Genomic DNA, 11,399 nt, shown 5'->3' with positions numbered 1-11,399 from the left:
TGTGTCCCTTAAATAACACTCACTGCCTTAGATTCTATAATGTGGAACATGGAACTAAAATCTAATTTGATGTTACAGAGCCAATTCCAATTGAACTCTACCTTTAATGGAATATTTGGGACATGCTTTCATTATTGGAAGCACTGTTTTGGGACATGTTTATCATTCTAATCCACACATATCACACACTCTTTTGAGATCTCTCAATCAGTGTATTTGGTATAAACCTGTGTCTAAACTTGTAATTTCTAACCCAAAGAAGTCTGTAAATGTTGTATATTGCTCTCTCATTAGGGGTTTGTGATTTGAATACTTGCATGATTCCCGTTTTCTCCAGATAAATTAGTCTACAAAATAACTGTGTGGGCTAAATGCATTGCATCTGATTCTGGTCATATATTTCTGCCTTAAAAAGTAACATCTTCAATATCAATGAGTGGTTTTTAATTTATAATAAAAAATTCACAAGGAAATGCAGAAATTCACATTGTTCAAAAGTGTTTTTGATACAACAAACGTGCAAAATGATAGCTTTCAGCGTTAGATACGTTGGGATCTCAAGTTTGTTCTGGAGAGTCTTGTTCCCATATTCAAGAATGAGTGGGTCAGAATGATCCAACACAGGGCATTCTAAATCAGGTACTCTGCTCAAAATAATCCAGAAGAAGAATACAAAATAATCCAGGGAGATTATTACACCCATCGATAGGGTTTTATAATCACTGGTTTTAGCTGCAGCCCAGGCCTTGTGTCTTGGTCATCATCGTAATGGCTTTGGGTTTCAGTTGTTTTACTGTGTTCTTTATATCCGCCTTGGTCTGCTTTAGTGAAGTCTTCAACATATAGGCAACCCTTCTGAAGCCTTCCTCCAGGTCCACACCAGTCCTCCCAGAGCACGGCTGGACAAACCAATCCCTATTTCCACATACCCTTCTCAGGTCCAACCTGTGGGTGATCTCCTGTGGGCTTGCTGCCCCGGGGAGGTCCTGCTTATTGGCCAGCACCACCAGAGGAAGGCTTTTTAGACTCCCGCTCCTCAGCACCTGTTGTGTGATGTAAAAGATCAGTATACACATTATTATACCCCATAACAACATGGCCTAATATGACAAGAAATAGATCTGGATATGACCTGTAATTTATTGACATTCATGCATCAGGATAAGGCCGAGTTGTATAAAACTTTTTTTATGAATAAATAATGACCTGATGAAGCTCTTTCTTTGCCTCATCCAAACGCCTGCGGTCCCAGCTGTCCACCACAAACACCAGGGCCTCTGTGCCCGGGTAGTGGTGCTTCCAGTGGGGCCTCATCCTCTGCTGGCCTCCCACGTCCCACACGGTCAACCCCGGACCCCTCGCCTCCGTCTCCAGCATCTCCACGTTGAAGCCCACGGTGGGCACGGTGATGACAGACTCGTTGTACTTGAGCTTGTAGAGCAGGGTGGACTTCCCCGAGCCGTCCAGGCCCAGCATCACAATCTGAGCCTGATGAGGATGTTTAGACCCATGCAGTCCCATGCTCAACCCAAACACAGGTCCTGTTGTCTGGAGAAGAAGGCTGGCTTGTGTTGTTGTTGCTGCCTCAGCTCTGTGCAGCAATGCCCTGCCCACAGTTACTTTGTGCTCTGCTCTGTAAGCTCTGTCTTTTTCTGAGCTCAGGCTGTGATGAATCCCCTCTTATAAAGGCAGAGTGAAAATCAGAATGGCTTATGTACACCGAGGAGGCAGCAAGACCACTCCCCCTGTTGTTGTAAGATGCCCAAGTCATTATACAGCTTTCGGTAAAGCTTTTTATGTCTCTGGTGATGGTTCAGGTTAGAGCCTCTGTGACTTATATTACTATTGCACTGCTGAAAGAGTCACCTGTTTAAGACCATCACACTTAGCAGGAAGTCCTTTTTAGGGTGTAGGGGGTTTGTGTTCCTTCCTGAGTGACCGTCTCCTGGAAATGGCGTCAGAGTGACAGTTTTAGACCAGTAGGTCATGGGTACTTATCTGGCCTGTATAAGGTTAGTGGATTACATCATACAGTTATCTTTGAAGCCACAACATGCCAGACCAGCACTCCATCACAACAAAACCATTTGAGAAAGTTGGCTGAGGGTGTAGATTCCAGGCACCATAGCATGAGATAACTTTCATAGTCCCCCATATAAATAGGCCGGTCTATTGTTCAAATCAAAATCAAATCAAATGTATTTATATAGCCCTTCGTACATCAGCTGATATCTCAAAGTGCTGTACAGAAACCAAGCCGAAAAACCCCAAACAGCAAGCAATGCAGGTGTAGAAGCATGGTGGCTAGGAAAAACTCCCTAGAATGGCCAAAACCTAGGAAGAAACCTAGAGAGGAACCAGGCTATGTGGGGTGGCCAGTCCTCTTCTGGCTGTGCCGGGTGGAGATTATAACAGAACATGGCCAAGATGTTCAAATGTTCATAAATGACCAGCATGGTCGAATAATAATAAGGCAGAACAGTTGAAACTGGAGCAGCAGCACATTTAACATTAACATTTAACATTTAAGTCATTTAGCAGACGCTCTTATCCAGAGCGACTTACAAATTGGTGCATTCACCTTATGACATCCAGTGGAACAGTCACTTTACAATAGTGCATCTAAATCTTAAAGGGGGGGGTGAGAGGGATTACTTATCCTATCCTAGGTATTCCTTAAAGAGGTGGGGTTTCAGGTGTCTCCGGAAGGTGGTGATTGACTCCGCTGTCCTGGTGTCGTGAGGGAGTTTGTTCCACCATTGGGGGGCCAGAGCAGCGAACAGTTTTGACTGGGCTGAGCGGGAACTGTACTTCCTCAGTGGTAGGGAGGCGAGCAGGCCAGAGGTGGATGAACGCAGTGCCCTTGTTTGGGTGTAGGGCCTGATCAGAGCCTGGAGGTACTGAGGTGCCGTTCCCCTCACAGCTCCGTAGGCAAGCACCATGGTCTTGTAGCGGATGCGAGCTTCAACTGGAAGCCAGTGGAGAGAGTGGAGGAGCGGGGTGACGTGAGAGAACTTGGGAAGGTTGAACACCAGACGGGCTGCGGTGTTCTGGATGAGTTGTAGGGGTTTAATGGCACAGGCAGGGAGCCCAGCCAACAGCGAGTTGCAGTAATGCAGACGGGAGATGACAAGTGCCTGGATTAGGACCTGCGCCGCTTCCTGTGTGAGGCAGGGTCGTACTCTGCGGATGTTGTAGAGCATGAACCTACAGGAACGGGCCACCGCCTTGATGTTAGTTGAGAACGACAGGGTGTTGTCCAGGATCACGCCAAGGTTCTTAGCGCTCTGGGAGGAGGACACAATGGAGTTGTCAACCGTGATGGCGAGATCATGGAACGGGCAGTCCTTCCCCGGGAGGAAGAGCAGCTCCGTCTTGCCGAGGTTCAGCTTGAGGTGGTGATCCGTCATCCACACTGATGTCTGCCAGACATGCAGAGATGCGATTAGCCACCTGGTCATCAGAAGGGGGAAAGGAGAAGATTAATTGTGTGTCATCTGCATAGCAATGATAGGAGAGACCATGTGAGGTTATGACAGAGCCAAGTGACTTGGTGTATAGCGAGAATAGGAGAGGGCCTAGAACAGAGCCCTGGGGGACACCAGTGGTGAGAGCGCGTGGTGAGGAGACAGACAGTCAGGTGGACTGGGGACAGCAAGGTGTCATCATGTCAGGTAGTCCTGGGGCATGGTCCTAGGGCTCAGGTCCTCCGATAGAGAGAAAGAAAGAGAGAAGGAGAGAATTAGAGAACGCACACTTAGATTCACACAGGACACCGAATAGGACAGGAGAAGTACTCCAGATATAACAAACTGACCCTAGCGCCTCGACACAAACTACTGCAGCATAAATACTGGAGGCTGAGACAGGATGGGTCAGGAGACACTGTGGCCCCATCCAAGGACACACCCGGACAGGGCTAAACAGGAAGGATTATAACCCCACCCACTTTGCCAAAGCACAGCCCCCACACCACTATAGGGATATCTTCAACCACCAACTTACCATCCTGACCCAGGGCTGAGTATAGCCCACAAAGACCTCCGCCACGGCACAACCCAGGGGGGCGCCAACCCAGACAGGATGACCACAACAGTGAATCAACCCACTCAGGTGACGCACCCCTTCCAGGGATGGCATGAGAGAGCCCCAGTAAGCCAGTGACTCAGCCCCTGTAATAGGGTTAGAGGCAGAGAATCCCAGTGGAAAGAGGGGAACCGGCCAGGCAGAGACAGCAAGGGCGGTTCGTTGCTCCAGACCCTTTCCGTTCACCTTCCCACTCCTGGGCCAGACTACACTCAATCATATGACCCACTGAAGAGATGAGTCATAAACATAAACGTCATTATTAGTATCACCAGTATAAATCATATAATAAATCATATTTATTTTCGGCTTAGGCTACACCCATTTACAAATCTAATTTTATTTGTCACATACACATGGTTAGCAGATGTTAATGCGAGTGTAGCGAAATGCTTGTGCTTCTAGTTCCGACAATGCAGTAATGACCAAAGAGTAATCTAACCTAACAATTTCACAACAGCTATCTTATACACACAAGTGTAAAGGGATGAAGAATATGTACATAAAGATATATGAATGAGTAATGGTACAGAACGGCATTGGCAAGATGCAGTAGATGGTATCAAGTACAGTTTATACATATGATATGAGTAATGTAGGTTATGTAAACATTATATTAAGTGGCATTGTTTAAAGTGGCTAGTGATACATTTTTTACATGTATGGCAGCAGCCACTCAATGTTAGTGGTGGCTGTTAAACAGCTTCTATCTCAAGGCCATCAGACTGTTAATCAGTCTCTTGCTCCCTGCTTTGATGCACCTGTACTGACCTCGCCTTCTGGATGATAGCGGGGTGAACAGGCAGTGGCTCGGGTGGTTGTTGTCCTTGATGATCTTTATGGTCTTCCTGTGACATCGGGTGGTGTAGGTGTCCTGGAGGGCAGGTAGTTTACCCCCGGCAATGCGTTGTGCAGACCTCACTACCCTCTGGAGAGCCTTACGGTTGTGGGCGGAGCAGCTGCTGTACCAGGCGGTGATACAGCCCGATGGGATGCTCTCGATTGTGCATCTGTAGAGGTTTGGGAGTGCTTTTGGTAACAAGCCCAATTTCTTCAGCCTCCTGAGGTTGAAGAGGTGCTGCTGCGCTGCTCTTCATAATTATTCCTCTTGTCCAGATGGGTTAGGGCAGTGTGCAGTGTGGTTGCAATTGCGTCGTCTGTGGACCTATTGGGGCGGTAAGCAAATTGGAGTGGGTCTAGGGTGTCAGGTAGGGTGGAGGTCATATGGTCCTTGACTAGTCTCTCAAAGCACTTCATGATGACGGAAGTGAGTGCTACGGGGTGGTAGTCATTTAGCTCAGTTACCTTAGCTTTCTTGGGAACAGGATCAATGGTGGCTCTCTTGAAGCATGTGGGAACAGCAGACTGTGATAAGGAGTGATTGAATATGTCCGTAAACACACCAGCCAGCTGGTCTGCGCATGCTCTGAGGACGTGGCTGGGGATGCCGTCTGGGCCTGCAGCCTTGAGAGGGTTCACGTTTAAATGTTTTACTCACGGCGGCTGCAGTGAAGGAGAGCCCGCAGGTTTTGGTAGCGGGCCGTGTCAGTGGCACTGTATTGTCCTCAAAGCGAGCAAAGAAGTTGTTTAATCTGTCTGGGAGCAAGACATCCTGGTCCGTGACGGGGCTGGTTTTCTTTTTGTAATCCGTGATTGACCCTGTCACATACCTCTTGTGTCTGAGCCGTTGAATTGTGACTCTACTTTATCTCTATACTGACGCTTAGCTTGTTTGATTGCCTTGCGGAGGGAATAGCTACACTGTTTGTTTTCGGTCATGTTTCCGGTCACCTTGCCCTGGTTAAAAGCAGTGGTTCGCTTTCAGTTTCGCGGGAATGCTGCCATCCACGACTTCTGGTTTGGGAATAATAAATCATATATATTTTCGGTTTAGGCTACACCCATTTATCTACACTGAACAAAAATATCAACACAACGTGTAAAGTGCTGGTCCCATGTTTCATGAGCCGAAATAAAAGACCACCAACATTTTCCATAAACTTATTTCCCTCAAATTCTGCGCACAAATTTGTTTACATACCTATTGGTGAGGATTTTAAGCTTTGTCAAGATAATCCATCCACCTATTAGGCATGTCATATCAAGAAGCTGATTAAACAGTGTCATTTTAAACAATAAAAGGACATTCTCAAATGTGCAGTTTTGTCACACAACACAATGCCACAGATGTCTCAAGTTAAAGAAGTTTGCAAATGGCATGCTGACAGCAGGAACGTCCACCAGAGCTGTTGCCAGATAATAAAAAAAAAAATATATATATATTTATTTTACCTTTATTTAACTAGGTAGGCTAGTTGAGAACAAGTTCTCATTTACAACCGCGACCTGGCCAAGATAAAGCATGGCAGTGTGAACAGACAACACAGAGTTACACATGGAGTAAAGAATTAACAAGTCAATAACACAGTAGAAAAAAAAATATATATACATCTATATACATTGTGTGCAAAAGGCATGAGGAGGTAGGCGAATAATTACAATTTTGCAGATTAACACTGAAGTGATAAATGATCAGATGGTAATGTACAGGTAGAGATACTGGTGTGCAAAAGAGCAGAAAAGTAAATCAATATAAACAGTATGGGGATGAGGTAGGTAAATTGGGTGGGCTATTTACCGATAGACTGTACAGCTGCAGCGATGGGTTAGCTGCTCAGATAGCAGATGTTTGAAGTTGGTGAGGGAGATAGAAGCCTCCAACTTTAGCGATTTTTGCAATTCGTTCTAGTCACAGGCAGCAGAGAACTGGAACGAAAGGCGGCCAAATGAGGTGTTGGCTTTAGGGATGATCCATGAGATACACCTGCTGGAGCGCATGCTACGGGCTTTACCTAGCATGGACTTGTAGATGACCAGGAGCCAGTGGGTCTGGCGACGAATATGTAGCGAGGGCCAGCCGACTAGAGCATACAGGTCACAGTGGTGGGTGGTATAAGGTGCTTTAGTAACAAAACGGATGGCACTATGATAAACTGCATCCAGTTTGCTGAGTAGAGTATTGGAAGCTATTTTGTAGATGACATCACCAAAGTCGAGGATCAGTAGGATAGTCAGTTTTACTAGGGTAAGTTTGGCGGCGTGAGTGAAGGAGGCTTTTTTGCGGAATAGAAAGCAGACTCTAGATTTGATTTTAGATTGGATATGTTTGAGTTAATTTCTCTACCATAAGCCAACTCCAATATCGTTTTAGATCATTTGGCAGTACGTCCAACCGGCCTCACAACCGCAGACCACATGTGACCACTCCAGCCCAGGACCTCCACATCTGGCTTTTTCACCTGCAGGAAGTCAAAGTGGGGGTGGTTTGCAGAAGAATATTTCTGTCTGTAATAAAGCCCTTTTGTTGGGAAAACTCTTTCTGGTTGGCTGGGCCTTGCTCCCAAGTGGGTGGGCCTATGCCCTCCCAGGCCCATCCATGGCTGCTCCCCTGCCCAGTCATATGAAATCCATAGATTAGGGCCTAATTAATTTATTTCAATTGACCGATTTCCTTACATGAACTGTAACTCAGCAAAATCTTTGAAATTGTTGCGTTTATATTTTTGTTTAATATAGATAATGCAGTTTGAAGTGCTGAAAACAGGGCACGTGAATTGTTAGATTAAAGAAACTAAATCAATGTATTCTAACAGTTTATTAGATTAATAAAACAAATAATTACGTTCATAAACTACTTACTTACCATTATAAATCAATTTAAGTATACGTTAAAGTAAAGTGTTACCTGGATTTACCCAGTCAACATCTACCACCATATATCCCATGTACTGTACAAAATCAGAACAAAATACTGTACAAAACAAGTGCTATTGACAAACCAATCAGTCTTCTTTAGGCCACTCACCAGCACGGCCGTTGAAATATACCATATCTGCAGATCTCTCAAACTAATCAAATATATTTTATCAACATCATTTTTTTCTCTCCCATGAATGAAGACCAAGAAAGACAGTGCTATGATCATTAATCCTTTTATTGTTATCGGTTTGATTTTATCTTAAAATACACAGATATATATATATATATTTGACAGTTTCTTAAATTCAACAAAAACAAATACAAACTCCACATAAACATTTGTTAACATACAGTGGGGGAGAACAAGTATTTGATAACCTGCAAAATCCGCAGTGTTTCTTACTTACAAAGCATGTAGAGATCTGTATTTAAAAAAATCATAGGTACACTTCAACTGTGAGAGACGGAATCTAAAACAAAAATCCAGAAAATCACAGTGTACGATTAAGTAATTTAGTTGCATTTTTATTGCATGACATAAGTGTTTGATCACCTACCAACCAGTAAGAATTCCGGCTCTCACAGACCTGTTAGTTTTTCTTTAAGAAGCCCTCCTGTTCTCCACTCATTACCTGTATTAACTGCACCTGTTTGAACTCATTACTTGTATAAAGGTCACTTGTCCACACACACAAACAGACTCCAACCTCTCCACAATGGCCAAAACCAGAGAGCTGTGTAAGGACATCAGGGATACAATTGTAGACCTGCACAAGGCTGGGATGGGCTACATGACAATAGGCAAGCAGCTTGGTGAGAAGGCAACAACTGTTGGCGCAATTATTAGAAAATGGAAGTAGTTCAAGATGACGGTCAATCACCCTCGGTCTGGGGCTCCATGCAAGATCTCACCTCGTGGGGCATCAATGATCATGAGGAAGGTGAGCGATCAGCCAAGAACTACACGGCAGGACCTGTCCCCAGTCCACCTGGCCATGCTGCTGCTCCAGTTTCAACTGGCCTGGGCCCTAGGACCATGTCCCAGGACTACCTGACATGAGGACTCCTTGCTGTCCCCAGTCCACCTGGCCATGCTCCTGCTCCAGTTTCAACTGTTCTGCCTTACTATTATTCAACCATGCTGGACCTGAGCCCTAGGACCGTGCCCCAGGACTACCTGACATGATGGCTCCTTGCTGTCCCCAGTCCACCTGACTGTGCTGCTGCTCCAGTTTCAACTGTTCTGCCTTATTATTATTTGACCATGCTGGTCATTTATGAACATTTGAACATCTTGGTCATTTTCTGTTATAATCTCTACCCGGCACAGCCAGAAGAGGACTGGCCACCCCACATAGCCCGGTTCCTCTCTAGGTTTCTTCCTAGGTTTTGGCCTTTCTAGGGAGTTTTTCCTAGCCACCGTGCTTTTACACCTGCATTGTTTGCTGTTTGGGGTTTTAGGCTGGGTTTCTGTACAGCACTTTGAGATATCAGCTGATGTACGAAGGGCTATATAAATAAATTTGATTTGATTTGATTTTGGTCAATGACCTGAAGAGAGCTGGGACCACAGTCTCAAAGAAAACCATTAGTAACACACTACGCAGTCATGGATTAAAATCCTGCAGCGCACGCAAGGTCCCCTTGCTCAAGTCAGCGCATGTCCAGGCCCGTCTGAAGTTTGCCAATGACCATCTGGATGATCCAGAGGAGGAATGGGAGAAGGTCATGTGGTCTGATGAGACAAAAATAGAGCTTTTTGGTCTAAACTCCACTCGCCGTGTTTGGAGGAAGAAGGATGAGTACAACCCCAAGAACACCATCCCAACCGTGAAGCATGGAGGTTGAAACATCATTCTTTGGGGATGCTTTTCTGCAAAGGGGACAGGACGACTACACCGTATTGAGGGGAGAATGGATGGGGCCATGTATTGCGAGATCTTGGCCAACAACCTCCTTCCCTCAGTAAGAGCATTGAAGATGGGTCGTGGCGGAGTCTGCCAGCATGACAACAACCCGAAACACACAGCCAGGGTAACTAAGGAGTGGCTCCGTAAGAAGCATCTCAAGGTCCTGGAGTGGCCTAGCCAGTCTCCAGATCTGAACCCAATAGAAAATCTTTGGAGGGAGCTGAAAGTCCGTATTGCCCAGCGATAGCCCCGAAACCTGAAGGATCTGGAGAAGGTCTGTATGGAGGAGTGGGCCAAAATCCCTGCTGCAGTGTGTGCAAACCTGGTCAAGAACTACAGGAAATGCATGATCTCTGTAACTGCAAACAAAGGTTTCTGTACCAAATATTAAGTACTGCTTTTCTGATGTATCAAATACTTATGCTATGCAATAAAATGCAAATTAATTACTTAAAAATCATACGTGATTTTCTGGATTTTTGTTTTAGATTAGTCTCTCACAGTTGAAGTGTACCTATGATAAAAATTAGAGACCTCTACATGCTTTGTAAGTAGGAAAACCTGCAAAATCGGCAGTGTATCAAATACTTGTTCTCCCCACTGTACAGTATTTTGAAACTGAAAAAGCACAAACATACTAATCTAATAAAATACCTCTTGTTAATAAACCAAAGAGGTGGTGCATTGCTTTCTTCATTGCAGATGTGGAGGAAGAGGATAACATGGGAACAGTACAGTGCCTTCAAAGTATTCAGACCCCTTGATTAGTTCCACTTTTTTTTAGGTTACAGACTCATTCTAAAATTACATTGTCCCCCCCTCAAATATACTCACAATACCCCATAATGACAAAGCCAACAAAAAAATAATTTTAAAAAGTGCTAATTTATTAAAAATAAAAACAGAATTTTCACGTAAGTATTCAGACCCTATACTCAGTACTTTGTTGAAGCACCTTTGGCAGCGAGTCTTCTTGGGTATGACCCTACAAGCTTGGCACACCTGTATTTGGAGAGTTTCTCCCATTCTTCTCTACAGATCCTCTCAAGCTCTGTCAGGTTGAATGGGGAGTGTTGCTGCACAGCTATTTTCAGGTCCCTCCAGAGAGTCCGGGCTCTGGCTGGGCCACTCAAGGACATTCAGAGACTTGTCCTGAAGCCACTCCTGCACTGTTTTGGCTGTGTTCTTAGGGTTGTTGTCCTGTTGGAAGGCGAACCAGTGACCTGAGGGTTCTTGGTCACCTCCCTGACCAAGGCCCTTCTCCCCCGATCACACAGTTTGGCCTGGCCGTCAGTTCTAGGAAGAGTCTTGGTGGTTCCAAACTTCTTCCATTTAAGAATGATGGAAGCCACTGTGTTCTTGGGCACCTTCAATGCTGCAGACATTTTTTGGTACCCATCTCCAGATCTGCGCTTGGACACAATCCTGTCTCGGAGCTCTACGGACAGTTCCTTCGACCTCATTGCTTGGTTTTTGCTCTGACAACTGTGTGACCTTATATTGACAGGTGTGTGCCTTTCCAAATCATGTCCAATCAATTTAATTTACCACAGGAGGACTCCAATCAAGTTGTTGAAACATCAAGGATGATCAATGTTAACAGGAAGCACCCGAGCTCAATTGAGTCTCATAGCAAAGGGTCTG

The 11,399-nt window shown here is 45.1% G+C and overlaps 1 protein-coding gene across 1 annotated transcript; it reads right to left on the bottom strand.

Moving 5' to 3' along the window:
• Nucleotides 1–356: 356 nt before the first annotated feature.
• LOC123994247 (ADP-ribosylation factor-like protein 14) lies at nt 357–1,671 on the bottom strand. The gene is made up of 2 exons (XM_046296784.1): nt 1,207–1,671; nt 357–1,043 (listed from the first exon to the last, which is right to left on the bottom strand). Exons 1-2 carry the CDS (start codon nt 1,519–1,521, stop codon nt 729–731), a joined length of 630 nt encoding a protein of 209 aa, XP_046152740.1. The 5' UTR covers nt 1,522–1,671; the 3' UTR covers nt 357–728.
• Between the last annotated feature and the right edge of the window lie 9,728 nt (nt 1,672–11,399).

This window comes from Oncorhynchus gorbuscha, linkage group LG13, assembly GCF_021184085.1.
Source record: "Oncorhynchus gorbuscha isolate QuinsamMale2020 ecotype Even-year linkage group LG13, OgorEven_v1.0, whole genome shotgun sequence".
NCBI classification, from domain to species: Eukaryota; Metazoa; Chordata; class Actinopteri; order Salmoniformes; family Salmonidae; genus Oncorhynchus; species Oncorhynchus gorbuscha.
The sequence above is the reverse complement of the archived record's forward strand: the minus strand, read 5'-3'. Positions and strand labels throughout refer to the sequence as shown.

Coding starts and splice junctions, on each gene's coding strand:
- LOC123994247 (XM_046296784.1), bottom strand. CDS start 1,521: ATGGGACTGCATGGGTCTAAACATCCTCATCAGGCTCAGATTGTGATG. Junction 1,044..1,206: donor CAAAGAAAGAGCTTCATCAG/GTCATTATTTAT, acceptor ATCACACAACAG/GTGCTGAGGAGCGGGAGTCT.